Here is a 26721-nt window from a genome sequence, read left to right as displayed (position 1 = left end):
GAGGATCATATGATTCTTGTTCTTTCTTTTGTTAATGTATTGTATCATGTTGATTGATTTGCGGATGTTGAACCAACCTTGCAGCCCAGGGGTAAATCCCACTTGGTCGTGGTGAATAATCCTTTTAATGTACTGTTGGATCCTATTGGCTAGTATTTTGGTGAGAATTTTTGCATCCATGTTCATCAAGGATATTGGTCTGTAATTCTCCTTTCTGATGGGGTCTTTGTCTGGTTTTGGGATCAAGGTAATGGTGGCCTCATAAAACAAGTCTGGAAGTTTTCCTTCCATTTCTATTTTTTGGAACAGTTTCAGAAGAATAGGTATTAATTCTTCTTTGAATGTTTGGTAGAATTCCCCTGGGAAGCCATCTGGCCCTGGGCTTTTGTTTGTTGGGAGATTTTTGATGACTGCTTCAATTTCCTTAGTGGGTATAGGTCTGTTCAGGTTTTCTATTTCTTCCTGGGGTTCAGTTTTGGTAGTTGATACATCTCTAGGAATGCATCCATTTCTTCCAGGTTATCTAATTTGCTGGCATAGAGTTGCTCATAATATGTTCTCATAATTGTTTGTATTTCTTTGGTGTTGGTTGTGATCTCTCCTCTTTCATTCCTGATTTTGTTGATTTGGGTCATTTCTCTTCTCTTTTTGATAAGTCTGGCCAGGGGTTTATCAATCTTGTTAATTCTTTCAAAGAACCAGCTCTTAGTTTCGTTGATCTGTTCTACTGTTCTTTTGGTTTCTATTTCATTGATTTCTGCTCTGATCTTTATTATTTCTCTTCTCCTGCTGGATTTAAGCTTTATTTGCTGTTCTTTCTCCAGCTCCTTTAGGTGTAGGGTTAGGTTGTGTACTTGAGACCTTTCTTGTTTCTTGAGAAAGGCTGTATTGCTATATACTTGCCTCTTAGGACTGCCTTTGCTGCATCCCAAAGATTTTGAACAGTTGTGTTTTCATTTTCATTGGTTTCCATGAATTTTTTAAATTCTTCTTTAATTTCCTGGTTGACCCATTCATTCTTTAGTAGGATGCTCTTTAGCCTCCATGTATTTGAGTTCTTTCCGACTTTCCTCTTCTGATTGAGTTCTAGTTTCAAAGCATTGTGGTCTGAAAATGGGCAGGGAATGATCCCAATCTTTTGGTACCGGTTGAGACCTGATTTATGACCTAGGATGTGATCGATTCTGGAGAATGTTCCATGGGCACTAGAGAAGAATGTGTATTCCGCTGCTTTGGGATGGAATGTTCTGAATATGTCTGTGAAGTCCATTTGGTCCAGTGTGTCATTTAAAGTCTTTATTTCCTTGTTGATCTTTTGCTTAGATGATCTGTCCATTTCAGTGAGGGGGGTGTTAAAGTCCCCCACTATTATTGTATTGTTGTCAATGTGTTTCTTTGCTTTTGTTATGAATTGCCTTATATAATTGGCTGCTCCCATGTTAGGGGCATAGATATTTACAATTGTTAGATTGTCTTGTTGGATAGACCTTTTAAGTAGGATATAGTGTCCTTCCTCATCTCTTATTACAGTCTTTGGTTTAAAATCTAATTTGTCTGATATAAGGATTGCCACCCCAGCTTTCTTTTAATGTCCATTAGCATGGTAGATGGTTTTCCACCCCCTCATTTTCAATCTGGAGGTGTCTTTGGGTCTAAAATGAGTCTCTTGCAGACAGCATATCGATGGGTCTTGCTTTTTAATCCAATCTGATAGCCTGTGTCTTTTGATTGGGGCATTTAGCCCATTTACATTCAGGGTAACTATTGAAAGATAGGAATTTAGTGCCATTGTATTGCCTGTAAGGTGACTGTTACACTATATTGTCTGTGTTCCTTTCTGGTCTATGTTGCTTTTAGGCTCTCTCTTTGCTTAGAGGACCCCTTTCAATATTTCTTGTAGGGCTGGTTTCGTGTTTGCAAATTCCTTTAGTTTTTGTTTGTCCTGGAAGCTTTTTATCTCTCCTTCTATTTTCAATGACAGTCTAGCTGGATATAGTATTCTTGGCTGCATATTTTTCTCGTTTAGTGCTCTGAATTCATCATGCCAGTCCTTTCTGGCCTGCCAGTTCTCTGTGGATAGGTCTGTTGCCAATCTAATGTTTCTACCATTGTAGGTTACATATCTCTTCTCCCGAGCTGCTTTCAGGATTTTCTCTTTGTCTCTGAGACTCGTAAGTTTTACTATTAGATGTCAGGGTGTTGACCTGTTTTTATTGATTTTGAGAGGGGTTCTCTGTGCTTCCTGGATTTTGATGCCTGTTTCCTTCCCCAAATTAGGGAAGTTCTCTGCTATAATTTGCTCCAATATACCTTCTGCCCCTCTCTCTCTTTCTTCTTCTTCTGGGATCCCAATTATTCTAATGTTGTTTTGTCTTATGGTATCACTTATCTATCGAATTCTGCCCTCGTGATCCAGTAGTTGTTTATCTCTTTCTCAGCTTCTTTATTTTCCATCATTTGGTCTTCTATCTCACTGATTCTCTCTTCTGCCTCATTTATCCTAGCAGTTAGCACCCCCATTTTTTATTGTACCTCATTAATAGCCTTTTTGATTTCGACTTGGTTAGATTTTAGTTCTTTTATTTCTCCAGAAAGGGTTTCTATAATAACTTCCACGTTTTTCTCAAGCCCAGCTAGTATCTTTAAAGTGATGATTCTGAACTCTAGATCCGACATCGTACTAATGTCCGTATTGAGTAGGCAGTCGGTACTACCTCGTTTTTTGTTGAGGTGATTTTTTCCGTCTTGTCATTTTCTCCAGAGGAGAACAGATTAATGAGAGAACAAAATGCTAACAGGGTAACAACGTCCCCAGAAAATATACTCTAAACAAATCAGAAAAGACCTGAAGCCGGGGGAAAAGAAAGGGAAAGAAAGAAAAAAGAAAAAAAAAAAAAGAAAAAGATAAAAACAAACAAAAACAGAATATGATCAAATATGATCAGGCTGGTGCATAGATCAGTGCAACACACTAGATTTGGGGTGTATTTTGCTCTGTTAGAAGAAAGTGTCCCCCAAAATTTTAAGGAAAGAAAAACTTATATATGTACAAAAATAAGGGTTGATATGATGAAGGGATAGAATATGACTGTAAAGATGAAAATTATAAAAAATTTTATAAAAGGAATTGATAAGTTGTTTGAAAAAAGAAAGCAGAGGATTTAAAAAAAAAAAGAAAAAAAAAGGGAGAGAATATGATCAGGCAGGAGAGAAGAATAAAACCATACACTAGAGATTTAGGGTATATTTTGATCTGTTAGAAGAACCTATCTCAAAATTTTAAAGTGAGAACAACTTATATATATATGCCAAAAATAAGGGTAACTACTATGAAGGGATAGAATATGACTCTAAAAATGAAAAATAAAAATGTTTTTTAAAAAAGGGATTGATAAGATGTTGATTGAAAAAGGGAAAAAGAAAAATTCAAAAAAAAAAAAAGACAGTTAAAAAAAAATTAACTTTGAAAGACTAAAGAATCATGGTAAAAAAGCCATGAATTCTATGTGCAGTATTCCCCTAGCGCTGGAGTTCTGCCGTTCTCATTGATGGGTAAACTTGGTCTTGGCTGGCTGTTCTCCCTGATCTTCTGGGGGAGGGGCCTGTTGCCGTGGTTCCCAAATGTCTGTGCCGGAGGCGGAATTGCCCCGCCCTTGCCCGGTCCGGACTAAGTAATCTGCTCGGGTTTGCTCTCGGGAGCTTTTGTTCCCTGCAAGCTTTCCCTTCAGCTTTGGAGGCGGAGAGTGAAAATGGCAGCCTCCCAATCTCCACCCGGAGGAGCTGAGAACTCGGGGCCCCGCTCCTCAGTGCGCCCCCAGAGAAAAGCAGTCAGTCACTCCCGTGTCCCCGGTCTCTGGCCGCACTCCGTGCTCACCTGGCCTGTGACCGAGCATTTCTATCTCTGGCACCCGACCCCGTGTGGAGTCTCAAAACCCAGCAGATCCCTGCAGTGCGCTCCCGCTCCTCCCCGAGGAAGAAGGGGAGTGTCCCCGGATCTGCCGCTTGTTGGGTCCCTGCTGGAGGAGCAGTGGCCCGACTGTGCCGCGGATCATGGTTTATGGCAACCCCGAGCTGAGAGCCCGCGCCTCGGCTCCATCTCTGCAGCCGGCTTCCCCGCTCCGATACCTGGGAGCTCTGCCGCACTCAGACACCCCCGGTCTTTCTGTGACCCCGAGGGTCCTGAGACCACACTGTCCTGTGAGGGTTCTACCCCCCGCTTAGCTACCAGAGTGACGTCCCTCAGCGGAGCAGACTTCTAAAAGTTCCGATTTTGTGCTCCGCGGCTCTATCACTTGCCAGAAGCGGCCGGCGGAGGCCCCCGCCCCTGCCATCTATCCTCCCGAATATCGCCTCGGATTCACTTCTCCGCACGTCCTACCTTCCAGAAAGTGGTCGCTTTTCTGTTCAGAGAGTTGTTGCTATTCTTTTCTTCGATCTCCTGTTGAGTTTGTAGGTGTTCAGAATGGTTTGATCCCTATCCAGCTGAATTCCTGAGACCAGATGAAATCCAGATCTCCCACTCCTCTGCCATCTTGCTCCGCCCCCGGCTTTTCATTTTCTTAAGTGTGAAAATATTTTATCATGCAGGAGAATGCCTTAGTCTCAGGAAACGCATGAAGTATTTACAAGTGAAGTACCAGGATGTCTGCGACTCACTTTCAAATGGTTCCACAATACATATTTACAGAGAGAAAGATACATTCACTATGGCAAATGTCAGTTACTGAATCTAAGTGAAGAGTCTATGTACTACATTTCCAATGTACTACATTTTCAATCTTTTTGTAGGTTTTCAAAAATTATTTTCAAAATCAAAAGCTGGGATAAAGTTAGGCTAGACAGGAGTCAGGGATGATAACATTAGCTGCTATTTATTGTGAGCATATGATGCTTTAGGGCCATTACATTTGCAAACCTTTCTTCCTTCACTACAATCCTGCAGCCTAGCCTGTGAACAGCTCACGGTGAGCATTCAATGCTTACTGTTATCGGTGAAAAAACTCCACTCTGACGGGTGGATTTACTTGTTCACACAGCTATACAAGTGGCAAGGCTGAGCTCTGAACCCAGATCTCACTACTCTCGAAGCCCATGCGCTTTCTACAAGATGATGCTGCCTCTCTATTTCACAATCTACTCCACTGACAGCCACAAGAGGAAGAGAATATACAGCCTTCTTTGGTAACCTGGTCATGAATTCTTCCTTGCATCAAAAGCAAGTCCCTACTGTAACCTTATTTGGTCCTATTTAGTTTTAAAAGGAAACAACGGAATTGCAACTAAATGACATGACTCCAAGCAGACTCAAATGGAAAAACGGGATCACACAGCAATGATGTTTTACCTTCGACCTCTTCCCAATCATCTTCGCTTTCTTCCTCATTGTCCCCTTCACAGCTGCCTTTGTCCACAGCAGCCTCTCTCTGTGGGGGGTGTGCCTTCTTGCGGGCACTGGCGAAGTCCCTGTGTAAAGATCACAGGAGGGAAGGTGAAGAAGGCTCACACCTCCTCATGCTACATTTAAGCTAAATGGAATCCTAAGGACTCTTTCTTCTATTTATTGTGAACCTGTTGCAATTATTTAAAGATAACGGGTGAGCTCTGAACCTCATTCCCTCCATCACTGTGGGTCTCAAGGGCTCCTCAAGACGTGCTCTGATCATCAGTCTAATACTAGATGTGCTGTCAAACAGAAAGAATGCAATGGACTTACAGCCTAGAGCTGTGTGAGGGAAAACACAGCCGTGCCTGGAAGTGGTACAGGAAAAGTTAGAAGGAACCACAACAACAATGCAAGTTCCAGAAGTAAAAGCTGTGATGTGTATTATATATGCACAGGTGGACACCACATTGAAGAAGCGGGAATTCACGTTTGCCGATCATACCATGAGCCAACTCAGATGACTGTTTCTCCCCACCTCTACGATGTAAGGAGATGGAAGCTGGTAGAATTCTAACCTCAAGGTATGTGGGGATGTGTCCATACACAGGTATGTCACAAATAACAACTAAAGTATGGATAGCTACCTGGTTAAGTAGGTAACTACACAGATAAGCAGCTAGCTGAATATTGGCTGAAGATGCAATGGTTGCTAATATGTAATCCATTTTCGTAATTTCATACATAAAACGTGTTTAGAGCACAGTTACTTTTAGCTTTTGTAAGGTCTGACGTGTGGTATCAAGTAAGAACATCATCTAAGATCTGAGCTCAGACATTTAAAATAAGCGAGCCTCAGTCTTCAGCTCTAAAAATACACGCATTCTCTTTGCAACCACTTTCAACACCACAGTAACAAAAATTTCTCCTTAGAATAAACGTAGCGGGAATGTCCATGCGCTACGGATTTGACGGCAGTCAACTCTCAGCGGAGAGGGAAAGGGGGGCCCAGAGCTTTAACCGGCAACATCCTGGTCTATGTGTATGTGGATTTCTCTGGAGAAAGAATTCAACTAGTGGGGAGAGGCAACCGGGAAGCAGGAAGCTCAGAGGCGTGCATTCACAGGAAAAGTCTAAGGGAAAAGAAGAGATGACCTTGAGTACAAAATTCCCATGCTTTCTCATGGCTCCTGTCTACTGCTGGCCCTTCCCCAGGCTGCCTTCCTCGGCCAGGACTGCAGGCTGCTGGGAAAGCCAGCACTAGGACGGAAGAGTGGTTTCTGAAGGACCTACTACCTCTCTGTTCTTCCTCTTCCTCCCCTCACCACAACTTTCCTGGCAAGTGGACAGTCAAGTGTTCACTAGGCTTGCAGTCATTGTTCACCAACGTATTACTATGCATGTTCATTCAACTGCAAAAATCCTGGCTCGGTTTCTGCCAAACAAAAGGCCCCGCCCTAGATGCCACAGGGCCTACAAGAACGAACCAGGCATGGTTCCAGGCCTTGGAGAGCTTGCAGGGTAGTAAGCAGGAGTACGTGGCCTGGGCACAAATAAGTGCAAGAAATCAGAGGGGGGAAAAGGGGAAGAAACCAATGAAGACTGTCGAGTGGATGGATTCTGATCCACATCTTCAAGGTGGAAGAAAGCATTCCAGGTAGAAGGAAGAACGAGCACGATTCAGAAGTAGCAAAGTCTGAGCACGTGGCGAGTGAATGACAAGAAGTCCAGCTGGGCGGGAGCAGAGTGAACTTGAGGAGAGCAGTACAAGAGAAAGCTGGAATGGCAGGCCAATATCTTAGGTATGTAGTTATCGTTGTGCAGTAGAAGGAGCACTGGACCAGGAGTCCGAAGGCCTAAGTGTCATTTGGTTTTTGCCACCGTCCAGCTATGTAACCACAGATAAATCCCTTTCTGCCAGCTCTCGTCATCTGAGAAGTCTGGGAGGCAAACTATATACAGCTGGCCCTTGAATAATGCGTGGTTGGGGCACCAACCGCTCACAGAACTCCGCACAGAACTTTCGACTCCCCGAAAACGACTAACTACTACTAGGCTACTGTTAACTGGAAGCCTTACCAATAACTTGCAGTTGATTAACACATATTTTGTATGTTATATGTATTACATACCGCATCCTTCCAATAAAGTAAGCTAGAGAAAAGGACGTTATTTTTTAAATAATCGCAAGAAAAACCACATTTACAGTGCTTACTGTACTTATCAAAAAAACTCCATGTAGAAGTGGACCCATGCAGTTCAAACCTGGTTGGTCAAGGGCCTACTGTAATTGCTAAGAAGAATCTTACTAGCGGTCTGAGCTCCAGCTGGAGGAGTTTAAAGATCCCATCTTTTGCACAGATCCCAGAGATGAGCTAAAAGAGACTCACAGTTCCCGGAGGGCAGAATCAAGACGTGGCTGGAAGCTTTTCAGCCATCTCACCTGAACTCCTCCCCATCGCTGAGGGCTTCATCCTTCACGACCTTGGGGTTTTCAGATTTGACAGTCACCTGGGCCACTTTCTTTTTGGCTGGACCCCCAGGATCACTGCAGCCTCTCTTCCTCTTGCCTTGTGAGACTTTGGAGAGAAGGCTCCTCTTTAGAGGTTTCTTGTCTTCCAAGACATCTAGATGACCACACAGAACACGAGGTAAGGGACACAGGAAAGGCGGAGGTGGTGTGCTTTCACGGGCAAGTGATGAAAAGCCCCCTTCTGTCACCTCCCTCCAGACCCCATCTTCATCACCGGGGCACCGTCCCTGGTTTGTTCCACAAGCAGCCTCCAGCCTCCTCCTGCCTCCAGCCCAGTTTACACCCTGCACTCCAGGTAAAAACTGGCTTCCTTTATCAGGGTTTTATTCCACTCCCTCGTGGGGTAACACGGACTGCCACATGAATCCAATAAAATCTGGCTTCCAAATCTCAAATTTCAGCTAATAGCCAGGAAGGAAAAATACATTAATCTGCTAAGTAATACCTTGCTTATTTATTACCTGCCAAGACTAGTTATTTTAGGAGTAACCCACTATTAAGTGAAACATTTTGAGTTCATAAACATGTCCAAGTTTTATCACAACTTTACTATTACTAATCCATGTTTCTGCTATCTTTCAAAACCAAACCCCTGCTCAAAACATACTTCATGAAACCTTTCCAATCTAAGCCTAAAGTATATTCATATACCAACCATCTCAGCAAGTTTAGGGTTGGAAAAAGACAGTAATAATTTAAAAAATACCTTTATTTCCTTAAAAATAATTGTTGGTTTTTGTTAAAGGGAAAATTTAAAAATGCACAGGCTGCTGGCTTTAGTTAAATTAGGGTATCTAAAAGTATGGTCTGTTTCTTAACATATTAATAAATCAATTTTCAATAAAGAATAAATAACATGGCAGGGGACAATATCTTCTATTTTGCAAATATATTCATAAAAATAATTCTGAATCTGAAATAAAGCATCTTCCTTTGCCTTTGCATGACTCTGCTTCAGTTAATTTTGGAAAACAAAAATACTTTAGCCTTTTTTGAGGTTCCAAAAGCAGCAGCAATATTAACCTACCATCACATTGATTCCTTTCATTTATGGTTTGTCCTACTGACTCTACAGATAGATACTTACATTCCCCAAGAATATACTCTTGCATGGGGGAAAAGCTCTCCCTTTTGATCTAAATAAAATCATAATTTTAATAAATTTCTCATAGTAGAGGGGCATTTGTTCTAACACTAGATAAAATCACTGATTCAGTTCAGTTTCTTTAGAATGTTTTATAAAAGGAATTTATGCATTCTAATGTTTTAAACATTTTAACAGAAACACAATTTCAAAATTCTTTAGAATCTGGAGATACTTCTTATTCCAAGGCCAGAAGCTGCTTAAAGGTTTATGACTTGACAGTTTGATTAGCATGTCCTTGAAATCAGGATTTCTGGATCTTTTCACGCTTTTTAGCCCTCTATGAACAGATGTGAAACAAAGATGTGAAACACTTCATTTTTACTGAACTAGGTGGGAGGATACTTCAAAGGCACCATTTCTTCCTCACCAAACTTATTTGGTTGGTTAAAAAGCACAACTGTGTAAATTTTTTTGCTTTGAAAAGAGTTAGAGGAGTTAAAAGGGGGGCAAGAATGGAGCAAGAATGGAAACAAAAAACTGTGAATCAAAAAAATTTCCATAGTATTATTTTCATACAGTCATCCTCCCTTAGCTGTGGTTTCAGTTACCGGGGATCAACCAGTGTGGAAGCAGATGATCCTCCTTTTGACAATCTCCTGTAGGTCAATAGTAACCTAAGGCTACGTCACAATGCCTCATTCACCCCATCACTAGGCATTTTATCATCTCACATCACCGTAAGAATTCGAAGGCTGAGTACAGCACAGTAAGATATTTTGAGCAAAAGAGAACACATTCACGTAACTTCTACTACAGTACACTGTTTTAACTGTTCTATTTTATTATTAGCTATTGTTAATCTCTTACTGTGCCTAATTTGTCAATAAAACTTTATCATAGGCATGTACATATAGAAAAAAACAGCATATATAGGGTTCAGTACTATCCGTGTTTCAGGCATCCACTGGAGGGGAGGTCTTGGAACATACATCCCTGCGGATAAGGAGAGGGACTACCGTAATACCCCCAGATTTTTAAAATATGAATGCCTAACCATGACATATCATTATGTACATACATTGGAATATAAATCAGTCATCTTTTAAGACAAAGGAAAATGACCTATGATAAAATGTTAACCATGCAAAATTGTTTTTACTATAAGGTTTCCACTACTTAGAAAAACAGACTAGAAGGAAATATACCATTATTTCTGGATAGTTGTAATACTTACTTTTTTAAAAATTCTTTACATTTTTTTGGGTCCCAGAGAATCCAGAGGCTATTTCCTAGGACTCTCCAAGATCTAGAACTACCTACCCAGTCTCCTTGAGCTCAATGTGGTAATTTCAGAAAGGCAGGAATTATCACTTTGTTCTGATTGGCCTTCTACTGAGATTTTAGAATACCTGCTTAAAACTGCCAGTGGCATCTCATAGCACTTAGAATACAAACTCCTTAACTGGGTCTCCAAACTAAGGGTCCTGACCACCTTTCCCACCTCAATTCCTATTTGCCCCTCACTATGTCCAGCCAGCCCGCCAAGCTCATTTCATTTCCTCCTAAGTCTTTAAACTTATTGATTCCTCTGCCTAGAACTCTTCCCTGAGAACTTCCTTTGAATAGCTCCTTTGGGACACTCAGTAATTGGTTCAAAATATCACCTCCTCAAAAAGGCCTCCCTTGACCACCGACTCTTAGCTGCTTCTTCCCCACCATGTCAGTTTTACTACCTCTTTTACTCTTTTCATAACTCTCATCATCGTGTGAATTTATTTAACTTTTTATTGTCTGCCCTACCAACCCCTCCCCAGGGATTGTAAGCATCATGAGAGCAGGGACCTTGCCGGTCCTGTTCACTACTAGAATTTCAGTTCCTAGAATAGTCCTTAGATATAGCAGGTGCTCAGTAAATGTTTGTTGAAGGAATTAATGATTCACATCAATGAAAGCATTAACACAGAGAAGAAACATGAAGAAATTAGAGATGCCCTAATAGAAACAAGGAAATAATGTGAAAGACTGTTTTCTTTGACCCTAAATGTTGAATGCAGCCAAGTGTCACTTTCTTTGGCATGCACTGAGGTGCTGTTAGAAACTACACTGAAGGTCATCAAGTCAGTGTCAACTGTAGCCCAAACCACAACCAGATTTTTCCTCCACCCAAACACAGCAGAGATTGTAACTCTTCCTGGAAGTTGCCTTGGGAACTTACTGGTAGCTCCTCTGGCTGAGTTTCAGTGAAGCTTGGGTGCATCCTTGCCTACACCTAAGCTGAACTGATAGAAGCTAGCCCATCTGATTACCTGACACGGACCATGGCAGGAGCGTCTATCTCATTGAAAACTCACAACCACCCTGAAAGACAGTATTATGTTTCAGAGATGAGGTTCAGAGAAGAGCTTCAGAGAGGCTAAACTGTCCAAAATAATTTACGCAAGTGCATATAAACAACTACTAAGTGTTGGAGCTGCACCAACTTGGCGTCCAGATAGTGTTCAGCTGGAAGGAATGGTACCCAGGAAGGTGGAATTTCCATCAGATCACAACTTTTAATTTCTGAATTGCCACATATTCAGAATACATTCCCTCTGACTGGAATAAAAACCCTTTTCACAGCCATTTGCTGAAATGTTACCCATTCTCAAAGTCGCAGATCTAACATAACTCCTTCAGAGAGCATTTCCCAATCTCTCCAGTCAAACTTGATTATTCCTTCAGAAGCCACAAAGCCTGCTAACTTCTTCCAAGATATCACACTCTTTCTTGACTATTTTTTATAAATGTCAACACTACAGCACTCTAAGCTTCTCCAAGTAATCTCTATCTCCCATGTCAACTAGCTTGTGCGCAGCACATATTAGGTACTCCAAAAATGTTATCTGAATGAGTAAATGAATAAAATGGAACTCGTAGCATTAACTGTGAGGTAAATCACTTTCTAAGTTTAAAAATGACTTCCACTTGCCTATTTACTAATGAATGACGAACTTACGTAAAGAATCACAGGATTATTGAATCTAGCGTCATAGGAGCCCCTGCTGGTTACCTATCTATCCAGATTATTTTAGGAACCTCAGAAATCCCTTCTACAGCATGCATTATGCAATTATTTAAGATATTTATTGAGCACTTAATAAATGCAGGGAAGGAGAGAACAATATGGGACACAGCAAAAAATAAAACATGTTTTCATAAAGTTAAATTGTGGTAAGACAGGCGATCAAAAAAGAAGCAAATAAATTAACAAGATCATTACATTATATGACAAAGGCTGTGAGGGCCTGTGATAAGGAGTACCTGGGGAAGATCACCTTAGATAAAGCACTCAAAGCGGTGTGAATTCTCAAGAACAGAAGAAATCTGCCACCCTAGAGCCATGGAGGAAGGAACATCAAAGGCAAAGGCTCAAGGTGAGAAATAACATGGCATGTTTGAGGGATGGAAAGGAAACCACTAAGGAGGGTATCTGGCAAAGAAAAGAGTCATAGGAGACAACAAGAGAAGTAGCAGCACCCAAATCATGTAAGGTCTTGCAAGCCATGGTAAAGAATTTGGATTTTAGGCCAAGAGCAATGAATCGGAAGCCCCAGGTTTGAAGTAGGAACATGGCATGATCCGATTTTTTTTTTTTTTTTTTTTTTTTTAATCACTTGGGCTGCTGGGTGGGAAAACCATTGCAGGGGGATAAAGGGAAGTAGGGAGATCAGTAAAGAGGCATCTGTAATCGTTCAACTGAAAAGTGATGATGGCTTTAGGCAGGGATTGTGACCATGGAAATAAAGACAGGTGAAGAGATTTGAGATACAGACGGATTACATGTGTACGTGTAAGGAAAAGGAGGGCTTTACTTTAACAAGTGGGTGAAGGGATCATTTATTGAATGGGAAAAGGTGGGGGAAGGGACAGGTTTAAAGGGGAAAATCAAGAGTTTTGCTTTGCCTTTGACAAATATTTAAAAAACCTATTTGATATCCAGGTGGAGAAGTCAGGTTGGATCGACTCTGGAACTCTGGGGTGAGATTTAACTGAAGATATTATTCTGGGGGGCCGCACACTACAGCACTCTGATCCATCCGTCTTCTGGGGCGACAAAATAACTTGCCGTGCCTTTTTCCCTAGTCAGCCCTGTGCATCTGCAGGAGGCTGGACTGTATCCTGTGGGCAACAGGGAGCAGGAAAGAGGCTACGCGGGAGAGCCAATGGGCAGGTAGGGCTCCAGGGGAATAGCCCCGGGCGCATCACTCCTCGCGAGGATTAAAGCACAGCGACGTCGATAAGGACCAGACCAGCGACACAACCGCCTGCCTCCCCCTGCAGTCGTAACGTCGTCTCCTCCGGGCAGATGGGCACGGGGCAGCCTCTGTCCCCCACCTCCAGGAGTCCGGCCTCCCCGCTCCCCACACCTTGCCTCCTGCCCTCTTCCAGCATCTCCCCCTAAGCCCGGCTAGGTCTCGCTCTCACCCGCCTCCTTCTCCTCACGCCCGGCCATGCTCTCGCCCTTGGCCTTCCGGCCGCACGGTTCGCGTCCCTGCGGCTTCCTACCGGCCGCGCGCTTCCGAACCATATTGCCCAGGCAAGACTCCCTTCGAGAGTGACGCACCAACACCGCGGGAAGCTGAGCGCCGGCTCCGCCCCAAGCGGGGCCAGGCACGGCCACGCCCTTCCTTACAGACCTAGTCTACGCCCATGAAGCTCCGCCCCAGCCTCAAATGACCAATACAAACCGTACGAAGCAAGACGGCGCATAGCGGATTTCTTTCTCCTTCCGGCGCATGGCATTTTCGCATTTCCTGAGATAATAGTGAGGGGCTCGCGTACTCTCGCGAGAGGCGGGAAAGGGCGCAGGGTTTGAAACATGGCGGACGACGTGGATCAGGTGAGTGAGTTTTGAGGGGCTCGCTCCAAAGCGGCCTCTCCACTACCAGTCCTGGCCTCGCTAAAGGAGCACTAGGGCTCTGTGGTGTGTATGTTATAGAATTACTGTGTATTTGTTAATATGCCTCTCCCCACTAGAATGAACTGCTTGAGGGCAGGGACTGACCTCTCTATCCTAATCTAGTAGTTAGCTGGTTCTTAACAAACACCTGTTTAACTGGGGATGGGGACCAGTTCAGGTCAGGTTTGGCTCCCCCCCCCATCTAGCTTTTTAAGGCTGTAGAGCTTGTAACATTCGGTCATATACCTACACTAGCCTAATGTACTCACTGAAGAAGCTCTCCTTGAATAATCTTAACAACTCCTGGCTTCAACCGTCCCTTGCGTTTGGATGACTCAAAGTCATCTTAGCCCTGATCTGTCACAGTTCTTTAATTGGTAATAACAAGAACCATTTCTAAGTACTCTCAGATTGCCAGGTACTATTTTAAATACATTAAATATGTTGATTTAATATATTAGCGCATCTAATACTCAAAAGAATCATGAAGAGAAGATAGGGCTTCCTCATTTTACAAACAGGGAAGCTGATAATTAGAGATGGCATGATTTTTAATCTGAATTCATAAGTATCACAGGGCGCCTGGGTGGCTCAGTCGGTTAAGCCTCTGACTCATGATTTCAGTTCAGGGTGGTGAGATCAAGCCGCACATGGGGCTCTACACTGGGCATGGAGCCTGCTTAAGATCCTGTCTCTCCCTCTGCCCCTCTGTATGTGACAGCACGTGCTGTCTCATAAATTAATTAATAATACAGGTGTGAATTCATAAGTATCAGATTCAGGAGTTGAACCCATACTGCCTGACTTCAAAGCTAGTGCCTTCAACCAACATTCTATATATTCATCTTGCTGGCCAGTTGATACCCTAAACTCAACCTGACCCAAACTGAACCCATAATCTTCCTTCAAACTTTCATCTTTCCTTAGCATTCTGATTAGTGTGCGGTAATCATTAATGTTTTTCAAATCACTAAATGATATTTGAGATAAGGTTAAAGGCTCAGAGAGTGACTTCCTATAACTGAAATTGGGTCAGGCAGTTTGGATTTTGAGGAAACAAAGTACAGTCATGATTATTTTGCTGTATAACTCCTTCCTGTATATGTATGTTTCAGCCTTAATGTATATAGCACTTACTATGATCCAGACTCTGTTCTAAGCCTTCATAATGTCATTTAAGCCTCATAACAACAGTATTAGGTAGGCACTATTATTACTCACATTTTACAGGTTCGGAGACTGAGGCATAGAGGGGTTAAGTAACTTGCCCACAGTCACACAGTATAGCAATGATTTGAACACTGCACTCTCTAGTACTATATTACTAAGCCTGTTTCTTTTATCAGCAACAAACTACCAACACTGTAGAAGAGCCCCTGGATCTCATCAGGCTCAGCCTGGATGAGCGAATTTATGTGAAAATGAGAAATGACAGAGAGCTTCGAGGCAGATTACATGTAAGTAAATTTATTAAATTACCTTGAAATCAGATTATTTCCTTGTCATCCCTTCCTAACCCTACTCCTTTGAAATATAAACACTGTCCAATGTAGAGGAGTATTTTGAATGTAGATAAGAGAAAGGTAGGTCACTCGTATTTGTACAAGCCAAAGACAACTACCTTTTATTCATATTTTTTAAGAGATTTTATTTATTTATTTGACAGAGAGAGAGATAGCGAGAGCAGGAACACAAACAGGGGGAGTGGGAGCGGGAGAAGCAGGCTTCCCGCTGAGCAGGGAGCCCGATGCGGGGCTCGATCCCAGGAGCCTGGGATCATGACCTGAGCTGAAGGCAGACACTTAATGACTGAGCCACCCAGGCGCCCCTGTTCATATTTTTAACATGTTTTCTCCTAACAAAAATGATGTGTTTATTAAAGAACATTCTCATTTTTTCCCTTCTGTTTATTTGTAAATAGCATTTACTCTCCATTCTTATTTCAGTGTTCTTTCAGTTACTGATGTACATAAATTTTTTTCTTGTGAGAAAAATTAAATAGCCCAGAAGTACATAGAGTAAAAGGTGAAATCCCATTTTTTCTTTTGCTAACCACTTAAAAATGGGTCTGTCATCTTTCAGATCTTTTCTATATATTTCCACACATATACATATATGTGATCACATGCATATATTTGCACTGTATACACCACCTCTAAATAAAAATGGATCTTACTATACATCTTTTTGAGCACCTTTTTCCTTAATCTTTCTTGAAAATTATTGATCATGAGTATGTATAAGTCTCCTTTATTTTTAATGGCTGTATAGAATTTTGTATATGGTAATAGTGGTTTTTAAGATTGTTTTCTATTTCTTACTATTATAAATAATGCTGTAGTATGTATCTTTGTACATATTTTTTTGTGTATGTCTGCAAATATTTCTATAGGACTGGTCTTTGAAATGATCCTATTTATTCATAATTCATAATTATGAATATAATTCATAATTTACAATTATGAATATAATTCATAATTTATTCCACTGAATGTTTTGCCTTTTCTTGACAACTTGTTGTTTTCTTGAGTATATTGTTTTTATTACTGCCATTCTACCTTAAAGTGATTTAAAATAGCTAATATTTATTGAGCATTAATTATATGCCAAGTGCTTTTATTATAAGTATTTTGTATGGGGGCATCTGAGTGGCTCAGTCAGTTAAGCATCCGACTCTTGATTTTGTCTCAGGTCATGATCTCAGGGTCGTGGGATTGAGCCCCACCTCAGGCTCCACACCCAGCACAGAGTCTGCTTGTCCCTCTCCTGCTCCTCCTCCTGCGCTCTCTCTCTTTCAAATAATTAAAAAATAAATAAATAAATAAATACGTGTTTTGTATGTAATACCTCATTTAACCTTTATAATAATCCTATGAGGGTAGATGCTCATAGTCCTGTTTTGCATTTGAAGAAGCTCAGGCTCAGGAAGGTGAAGTTACCTGCTTAAGGTGACACAGCCAGTAAAGGGAGGGCCAGAATATGAACCTAGGCAGTCTGACTGCAGCCCTACTCTTAAGTACGCTGATTCCACCTTCCAAAGAACCTAAAGGTAAAGAACCTCCTGTATTTGGAAAGGAAGTAGGGACCTAGGGAGACAGTAGTCTTAATACGCAGCTAACTTTACGAGAAGAGGAACCCCAGGAAATGGTAGTGACAACTTTGCCAAGAAAAATAGAATTGCTTAATCATGTGGGCCAGTGGCATGTCGACAGACACCCCAGGATATGTTGTCTAAGCTCTCGGAGGCTTCTTCAGTTCCCTGCTAAACTTGATTGCCTCTATACTCAATGGCCCCCAGCCTTCTGTGTGTTTGTTTTCTGGCCCTCATGTATAGATTTTTGCTCTTGTTAGTGTGCTTTGCTACCAGTTCCCCACATGGCTGATGGGCTACTTTTATTTTGATGTGAGCTGGTAAACCATTTAACACTGTTAGAAGTAAGCCTAAGTGGGTTCTGAACAAGGCCCCTGGAGTTTCACCTTTTAGTAAAATATACGAGCTTTGGAGTTTGGATTGAGGACATCCCTGAATATCAGAATTGCAACATTTATTGATTGAGCCCACAAGTGCCAAACACAGTTTATTTTGGCTAGGTTTTAAGTGGGCAGGGTGTTGCACTACTTACTTTACATGGTGGTGTTTAGTGTAGGACAAGGGAGGGTTGAAGGGCAGTGTCTTATGCCTTTGGGAGACCACAGTACCATCATCTTAGCAGTTAAAGAATTTTATTTCCTTTACTGCCTCTTTCTTGTCATTCTGTTACAGAGGGAATTGAAAGAAGTCTACTGAGAAGTGATGGATTTGCTTTTTTTTCAGAATTAAATATTATAAATGATGTGACTGCCGTGGATGACCAGTAGGGTGGACACTTTAAAAAAAAATAATTTCAGATTATTTTGAGTAAACTCATTTTGGGCCAATATAAACAGCTTTGCATTTTTATCAGGTCAATTAAATTATCACTGGAAATAATTTGTGAAGAAACAGTGTATTACTAGCAGAATTATATTTTACTTCCATATAAAAGTTTGTGGTATAAGTATTGTGCAGAAGACCTGTTCATTGTTTCTTAATTTGATTGTTAAATTTTTTGGTCCCTCACCTTTCCACTTTAGGCTTACGATCAGCATTTAAATATGATATTGGGAGATGTGGAAGAAACTGTGACTACTATAGAAATTGATGAGGAAACATACGAAGAGATATATAAAGTAAGTCATGCAGTTCTGTTCCTCACTTTTAAAATGTCAATTGTTCTTAGTATCCAACAGCTTCTCACTACTTACAGGAAGCCTGTCATGATTTGATACCTAATTGGACTCAGTAAAGTATAGCAATCAAAAGCAAAAGCTTTGGGGTCAGACAGACCTGGTTTCCAGTCCTGGTGTGGCCATGTCCTATCTGGGGTACCTTGGGCCAGGGAATTAACTTGGCAGATTTAATTTCCTCATTCTTAAGCAGGAATACTACCACTTACCTCATAGGGTTGCCAGTATTCGGATACACGTGAGTGTAAGATGCCTATGTGTGCTAATATATGAGTAATGCTGGACAGTGTTCTTATGTTTGATGTGGATCTGAGCTGTCAATAATAAAAACTAAAACTGAGAAATTCTAAAAATACTCCTTAAAAGTAATAGTAAGCCTATTACATGTTAATGTAAGTAACATTCTTATTAACAATAACTACTAAAACAAAATGGTGAGAAGCATCTTTGTTTTACCTTTTTGCAAATTTCTTTAATGCCTGGCTTAATTGATAACATCTAGATTCTCACATCTTTCTCTGCATTTAATCTGTCATGATATGTTATAGTTGAAGAAAATACAGCCTCACAGAGAGGTAGTTAGAAAAAGGAGGAGTATTTTTTGTGGATATTTGCCTTTGATGCTATGTTAAAACTCAACAAGTGGTAGTTTCTTAAAGGTTAGTTGTGGGACGCCTGGGTGGCTCAGTTGGTTAAGCGTCTGCCTTCGGCTCAGGTTATGATCCCAGGGTCCTGGGATCGAGTCCCGCGTCGGGCTCCTTGCTCAGTGGGGATCCTGCTTCTCCCTCTGCCTGCAACGCCCCCTGCTTGTGCTCTCTCTCTCTGACAAACAAATAAAACCTTTTTTTTTTTTTAAGATTTTATTTATTTATTTGACACAGAGAGTGAGAGTAGGAACACAAGCAGGGGGAGTGGGAGAGAGAGAAGTAGACTTCCCGTGGAGCAGGGAGCCCAATGCAGGGCTCGATCCCAGGACCCTGAGATCATGACCTGAGCCGAAGGCAGATGCATAACGACTGAGCCACCCAGGCGCCAACAAATAAAATCTTTAAAAAAAAAAAAAAAAAAAAAAGGTTAGTTGCAGTGTGGCATCTGAGACCATTATCGGTGTACTTTTCATACTCTTACTCTATGCAAATTCATCGGTCTACCTTTGTCCTTTCAGTGGATCTTTTACAATGCAGGATTCTGTAACATCAGGCACTGGTCATTTGGAAAATATTAGTTTGTGGAGTTATGCAGATCTTCTGAATCTTGGCATATTTCATTGTTAAATATAAAAAGAGAACATCACAGTTAAGTCTTCTAAGTATTGGGAAGCCAGTCTCTGACTCTCCTAGAGCATAGTGGTTTAAAATGTAGACTCAGATGGTAGGACTGGATTTAAATCTTGACTCCCTTGCGTACCAGCTATTTAATTGTATCACACTACCCAATCTGTCTGTGAAAAGTGTCCTTGTCTATAAAATGGGGTCGGTAATAGGACCCACTTTATACAGCTATTGAGGATTCATTGAGAGGTTACATGAAAAGCCTTTAGATTAGCGACAGGCACATAGTAAGTGTTCAACTGTTAGCCTTTGTTGGTTTTTGTAGTTCTGCTTTATCCTGGCTTTCCTTCTGTCTTCAACCACTGCTGACTCCTTTGCAAATTTTCTTTCTTTCTCCCTGTGAACATGGGCTTTAAAATTTTGATCTACATTTTTTTTTTTCCCTCAGACATGTCATTTAGTCACTATCATATGTGATAAGCCATGAGTCCATACCAGTAATCAGTACAGCACCAAAGCTTGAGCTCTTCACAGATCTAGGCTCAAATTTTTGCTGCTGGTGATTAGTTTCATGACCTTGGGCAAGTTATAGAAACTTCCTAAGCCTTGGGGGCTTCTGTAAAATGACAACTGTGCCTGCCTCCCAGGATTATAACAAGATGCACTAAATTCGGTGTGTGTAAAGCTTTGGCATGTGGTGATTGGTGGCCATTATGATTGTGGATAAATCTGTGTCTCCAGTTTCTTTCCTTTTCTGAGCTTCACTCTTTCATATCTAGTATTCTAATTGAAAATATTTTTACTTTGGATGTTATCTTGAACTCAGTGCATCTAAAGCTAAATTGCTGGTGTTCTTCACCTTCAAAACAAGGTCATTCTCAGGGTGCCTGGGTGGCTTAGTCGTTAAGCGTCCGCCTTTGGCTCAGGTCATGATCCCAGGGTCCTGGGATGGAGCCCTGCATCAGGTTCCCTGCTCTGCGGGAAGCCTCTTCTCCCTCTCCCACTCCCCCTGCTTGTGTTCCCTCTCTCCCTGTCTCTCTCTCTGTCAAATAAATAAATAATCTTAAAAAAAAAAAAAAAGGTCATTTTCTATTCCCTATTACTGTTCATGATTTTCTGTTATTTAGACCATAAATTGCAAAATTTTCTTGGACTTCTCTTTTTCAGTCACAGTGATCAGTAAGTAATTCAGTTGATTCTTCCTTCACACTGATTTAAAGTGTCATTTTCTTTCCTATTGCCATGACTCTAGCTCAGGCACTTTCCTTTATGTCCACCTCCATTTCAGCCCATGCACAACTGACTGCCAAAGTAATTGTCCTCAAATAATGCTTTCATTTGTTACAGTCATGCTTAGAGACATTTAAAGCTTTCTATGGCCTGTAGAGCAAAGCACAAGTTCAGGCTAGGTTAAGACCCTCCACAGTGTGATTGAAACTTTCTAGTCTCCTCTCTGATGACTCCTCTGGCCACGTTGGTCCACTCACTGTCTTCAGAGTGTGCCCTCTGTTGTCCTGCTTCTATGTCTTTCCCATAATGTATCCCCTAACTGGAATGTTGCCCTTGTCTCTTTTCCTGCACAGCCTGTTTCAAGAACTGCCTCAGTCCTAACTCCTCAGTGACACTTTCTCTGACCATCTGGACCTTCTTTCTTCCTTTGGTCATCTCCTCCTTTGACTGGATCTTCCAACCTTTGGCACTGTCAGCTGACATTGATCTTACTGACTCTTCATTTCTATATCCCTTTTCATCATGTGAGCTATTTGATAGCAGAGCCCAGGACATTATTCATTCTGTTCCCCATAGTGCCATGTTAGCTATGGGTGATGAGTATATATGCAGGTTGTTAGAGGAATATGGGGGAGGGGAGGAAGTAGAGATAACAAAGTATAGATTTTCCTTTACTTACAGTAGGGTTACAGCCTTAGAAACCCACTATAAGTTGAAAATACATTTAATACACCTACTAAACATCGTAGCTTAGCCTAGCCTACCTTAAACGTCTCAGAACACTTAACATTAGCGTACAGTTGCCCAAAATCATCTACCACAAAGCCTATTTTATAATAAAGTGTTGCATAATCCATGTAGTTTATTGAATAAGGTACTGAAAGTAAAAAACAGAATGGTTTTAAGTGGATTGGTTGTTGAACCTCTTGATCACATGGCTGACTGCGAGCTGCGGCTGCTGCCACTGCCCAGCATCACGGGAGAGTGTTGTACTGCGTATTACTAAGCCCAGGAAAAGAACAAAATTCAAATTTTGAAGTACAGTTACTTGTGAATGCTTTCTGCTTTCACACCACAGTAAAGTCAAAAAATAATAAGTCGAAGAACAAAAAAAGAGATAAAAGTAGAGAGAAAATATCCAGGAAGAGAATAGAGAAAGGGGGGAAAGGAAACTAATACATGTTGAATAACTGCTGTGGGCCAAAGATTTATAGGTTTTATTACACTTAATCCAGTAACAGTGAGGCCAGCGGTGTTATTTCTCCCTTTCTAGCCCGGGAAACCCAAGTTCAGCTAGGAAGAGATATGGTAAGGATTTCCAGCGCCAGCCTAACTGGATCAAAGCCTGGTGGGTTCAGTTCTATGTATTAGGGCCTTGGGCTCAAAGTAGTTGATGGTGGAATTGATGGACAGTGAAATCTTGAAGGTAGCAGGATAGCACTAGTTCTTCTGGAGATCTCAGCAGTAGCTGAGCTAACATGGGTAGACTGCCTAGTCTATAAATCTCTAGGATCTGGCAGACCATGCTCGGTCCCTGCTGTTGTGGGCTTTAAAATCTAATTTAGAAAGTGCCCACTATACAGAAAAATTGTGGGTGCCTTGAATGTGAGCAATTAGGCAAAATAGCTTCAGAGAGATAACACTGGATACGGAAAAGTATTCTATCATAACATAAACTTACTCTAATAGTAAACAAGTGGAAACGGGAGGGGTTCGAGAACTAACCTTTGTGCCTGCTGATGTCAAGTGCTATGCTATCCATTTATATACATCATATATAATTCTAACAGCTCAGTAAAATAGGCCTAGGTTAAAGCAAATTGACATTACTATCTCCAAAAAAGTGTATAGTATGCAGTATTTCCCAAATTTATATAACCACAGTACTTTTTTCTTTTTTTTTTTTTTTAAAGATTTTATTTATTTTTTTGATAGAGAGAGACACAGTGAGAGAGGGAACACAAGCAGGGGGAGTGGGAGAGGGAGAAGCAGGCTTCCCGCAGAGCAGGGAGCCCGATGTGGGACTCGATCCCAGGACCCCGGGATCATGACCTGAGCCAAAGGCAGACGCCTAACCGACTGAGCCACTCAGGCGCCCCCACAGTACTTTCTCCTTAAGAATACATATGGCTACATAGCAAATTACCCCAAAACTTAAACGCTTAAAAGCACATACATTTATTATCTCACCATTTCTGTAGGTCAGGTATCCAGACACAGCTTAGCTAGGTCTTCTGCTTCAGAGTCTTTGATGAGGCTACACAAGGGCTGGAGTCTCATCTGAAGCTCAGCCGTGGAAGAATCTGCTTCCGATCTCACTTACATGGTTGTTGGCAGGATTCATTTTCTTGAGGGTTGTTGAACTGAAAGCCTCAGTTCCTGCCACATGGGTCTCCACTACTTGGCAGCTTGCTTCATCAAACCTAACAAGAGAGTTGGCTAGCAAGATGGAAGTCACTTTCTTATGTAACCTAATCATGATGGTGATATCCCATTACCTTTGCAGCATTCTTTTGGTTAGAAGCAAGGCATAAGTTTCACCCACACTCAAAGGGAGGGGATTTCACAAGGGTGTGAACACCAGGAAGCATGGGGATCATTAAGGGCAATTGTAGAAGCTACTTTGCCTTGGAAAATGCTGCCATGTTCATTTCTGTTCACTGAATCTCCAGAAAACTATCATTGACTTAATGGAGAATCATTGCAGATGAAGTGGATTCCATAGGAAGAGAAGGAACTTTTTAGTTCAGAAATATGACCACCGAGTAAGGAATTTGAGTAAAATGTATCAATTATTTTGATGAGCACAGACTCTTTCCCTAAACTTGCTGTCCTTGAACGAGATGCACCTTTTGCAGCTCGAAGGAAACCAGAAGGAAGTACTGCTTCATAATAGACAGCAGTCATATGACACTTGTTTCTTGGAGAGCGATTCTCAGAGTATGTTCCTTAAAGCAGGGAGCATTGGCATCACCCTTGACCATGTTTGAAATACAGACTCATGGGCCACAACCTGACCTACTAAATGAGACTCTGGGCCTGGAGCCTAGGAAACCATCTTAGGAGCTATTAAAGAGGTGATTCTTTATTCACATTATAATTTGAGAGCCACTGCCCTGAGAGAGTGTTATAGGGAAGAGTCAGATCACTCTTTCGGTTACAGTGACAAGTAAGTGTACTTGAGTTTTGTATACTAAACTTACAAGTATTACTTGAATTTTAGTGTGAGGGGTTATTTTATGTTAGTTCCAGTACCTAAGAAGCTCATAAAACATAGTTTTTACATTTTAAAAAAAGTTATGAAAACATAGCCATCATGAGCACACTATAAAGGCGCACACTGAAGACACACAAGTTGTGTCTCTCCACAATGTCAGATTATTCAGTCACAAAGCAAGGTTAACATCATTATAAAGCAGGTTCAGGATTCCAAACTCAATGACATTTCACCCCGTGATTAACTTGGCTTCTTACATGGCACACAAAACAGAACATAAGACAATCCACACGACAAACAAGATAACACAGAGGGCAGGAAGTGAACGAATCGAACGCCAGGTCAGTCTGTGGACACACAGGGGAGATAAGGCCTCGGTCTGGTCCAGGTCAGCTCTCGGCACTTGCTGCTTCTGATGTTCAGTGAAGGATCTCAGTTCTGTGTGGAGATCAGTCAGGCAGAGAGCCTTCAGCCGCAGCTACCTTTTTGAAGTGGTCAGACAGAGGGGTCCATGTTTGAGGAGTCTGACAGTTTGCTGCAAAAATCCTCCCGTTTTAAAGGGATTTAATCAGTCTCGGGCCCCTGCAGACCTCCTCCGCTTCTGCTTGTTGTCAGTCCTGGGGTGTCGTCAGCTGGTGCTGGTCTCAGCAATAATCTGGTAGCTGCAGTCCACTTAGCTGCTCGTGTCATTGCTTGACGCAGGCCCCTGCGTGACATGAGTGACTCCATCTTGCTCTCTACAACAGCTATTACTAATATTTTCTGCCTGGCAGAGAGGCAGTTCACTCTGTCAGATCTACATGTGGTCACTTGTGATATAGATTCCTAGGACTTAAAAAGGATGAATTAATTACCATTGCCCCTCCCACATCCTCTGTTGCAGAGCAGGGACAGGAAAATCGCCAAAAAAAACCTCCCTTTGGAATGGAAACAGCAGAATCCCCTGGGGATGTGTGAAATGTTCCTGTCCTGGTAGTAGAAGTAATGTCTTTTAGGTTAAGTGTGTCCTATGTGATATTTGGGACATACTTACACCAAGAAATTCTTTTCTGTTTATCTAGAATTCAAATTTAATTGAGCAATCTATATTTTTATTTGCTAAATCTGGCCACCCTAAATGGGGGCTGCAGAGTTTTCACAACCAAGTTCTTGCTTATGGTGGAAGACTGAAATAGTTTCTTTGAATGCAATTTCTTTAAAAGCTTAGGACTTCACCTGTGTCTGATCTGTTCACTTCCAATAAATTCTATGGGCCAGTAACCTCAGTCAGAGTTCTTGCCTATACATGGCCTGTCGATGCCTTTATTTCTTTGGTTTCTTCCCTCTGTTCCTCTCCCTCTCCGTCTAATTAATGTTGACCCTTCGGCCATTTGCTAAAGTAAATTTGGGTGGGAAAGCAGCACCCTTAATCTGATCCTTGCCTCAGGGCTGAGTTTGTTTAACTGAGAAGGTTTAACTGGGCTTAGTCCTCAAAGCTTTTGTTCCTGTTTATTGTCTACAGTTTGGGATCTAAAAACAGTTGGCTTTTTGAACCCTGTGAATCCTGTTTCTTGTAATCTTTGCTTGAAAACCAGCTCATTCTTGCCTGGGTTCATCTCTTATACTGCCTTGCTGAGTGCATCAGCAACTAACATTTGGCTTTTTCCAACCTCTTCCCCTAGAACCTATAGGTTTGGGAGGCCCTTAGACCAGTTTCCAAGTCATTGCAGGTAACAGTTGTACCCTACATTTTCTAAGGCATAGGAGGATTTCAGATATTCCATATCTGTTTCCTTACTGCCCAAGGCTCGACCTGTAGGCTACTGCCCCAAGGTATTCATTCTACATATGTGAGTGCAGGGCACACGGAAGCAACAGCTAATGGCTCAGCACAGCAACAGCTAATGGCTCAGCACAGCAGAATTTTATTTCTCACCCACATAACAGCCCTGAGTGGAGTTTGAGTTCAGCACGATAGCTTTCTTCCAGGTACTCAAGGACCCAGGCTTTCTCTCTCTTATGGTTCTGCCATTTCCAGAGTTCATTATCTGAGTCTCATCTAGTTACGTCGGGAAGACCACAGAGGGGCATTCATAGAATGTTAATGGGTCAGTCACTTATTTTTGTTTACTTCCCATTGGTTAAAACCCAGTCCCATGGCTGCACCTGTTTGCAGAGGAACATTAGTAATGTAGTCTAGCTATGTGCCAGGAAGAGAAGAATGGATTTTGGTAGATAGCTCCAGTCTTTGCCCCAGTTGTTGACGTCAAGGACAAACAAGTAAACAGTTAATACAGTGGTTCTTTGTGCTACAAAGGTAAGTAAGTGGTCAGGTTTTTAAATCAGTATGTGTTATGATGAATCTATGTTATTTTTTATTTTGTTTTCAAGTTTCTTTCTCAAAAAATATATACTACTACTATGTATCTGTATAAATGTGTTCTGTCTTTGTTTTCCTCTTCCAGTCAACAAAACGGAATATTCCAATGCTTTTTGTCCGGGGAGATGGTGTTGTACTAGTTGCCCCTCCATTAAGAGTTGGCTGAAACAAAGAATTTATCATGTATGGAATATAGGAGCTTTTGTATGATTGCCTCTTTAAATGTAGAAGACATTCAAAAGAGAAACCTGCGTAAATTTTGATATTAAGAAATGACCAAGGATTCTTCCACTCCTGAAACGAGTTGATTTGCGGATAACTAAAAAATTCTTAAGCTAAAGGGCATTTTAATTTTTTCCCAACCCTTTCAATAAATGTGATCACCAAGATGCAGAACTCTTTTTTTCAGGAATTGATTTGTTCTGTTGTTTTCTCAATT

The 26721-nt window shown here is 41.5% G+C and overlaps 2 protein-coding genes across 2 annotated transcripts in view; one reads left to right on the top strand and one right to left on the bottom strand.

Moving 5' to 3' along the window:
- The window catches only part of XPC (XPC complex subunit, DNA damage recognition and repair factor), a 36163-nt gene extending 22508 nt beyond the window's left edge, over nucleotides 1-13655 (bottom strand). The window contains exons 1-3 of the mRNA XM_032412157.1: nucleotides 13465-13655; nucleotides 7824-8007; nucleotides 5345-5463 (exon numbers count right to left, since the gene is read on the bottom strand). Coding sequence (XP_032268048.1) covers nucleotides 5345-5463; nucleotides 7824-8007; nucleotides 13465-13567 — 406 coding nt within the window. The 5' untranslated portion in view covers nucleotides 13568-13655. The remainder of the gene's footprint in view (nucleotides 1-5344; nucleotides 5464-7823; nucleotides 8008-13464) is intronic.
- Nucleotides 13656-13701: 46 nt separating this feature from the next.
- On the top strand, nucleotides 13702-26678 carry LSM3 (LSM3 homolog, U6 small nuclear RNA and mRNA degradation associated). Its single transcript, XM_032412006.1, has 4 exons — nucleotides 13702-13879; nucleotides 15286-15396; nucleotides 18053-18148; nucleotides 26368-26678. The coding sequence occupies exons 1-4, from the start codon at nucleotides 13859-13861 to the stop codon at nucleotides 26446-26448; spliced, it is 309 nt and encodes a 102-aa protein (XP_032267897.1). The 5' UTR covers nucleotides 13702-13858; the 3' UTR covers nucleotides 26449-26678.
- The last annotated feature ends 43 nt before the right edge of the window (nucleotides 26679-26721 follow it).

This window comes from Phoca vitulina, unplaced genomic scaffold (assembly GCF_004348235.1).
Source record: "Phoca vitulina isolate PV1807 unplaced genomic scaffold, GSC_HSeal_1.0 scaffold13, whole genome shotgun sequence".
Lineage (NCBI taxonomy): Eukaryota > Metazoa > Chordata > Mammalia > Carnivora > Phocidae > Phoca > Phoca vitulina.
This window is presented reverse-complemented; position numbering and strand designations above follow the sequence as displayed.

Excerpts from the sequence above, each read along its gene's own strand:
- LSM3 (XM_032412006.1), top strand. The coding sequence starts at position 13,859 with ATGGCGGACGACGTGGATCAG. Across the intron at positions 13,880-15,285 it reads TGGCGGACGACGTGGATCAG|CAACAAACTACCAACACTGT; the intron begins GTGAGTGAGTTT and ends TTCTTTTATCAG. Across the intron at positions 15,397-18,052 it reads AGCTTCGAGGCAGATTACAT|GCTTACGATCAGCATTTAAA; the intron begins GTAAGTAAATTT and ends TTTCCACTTTAG.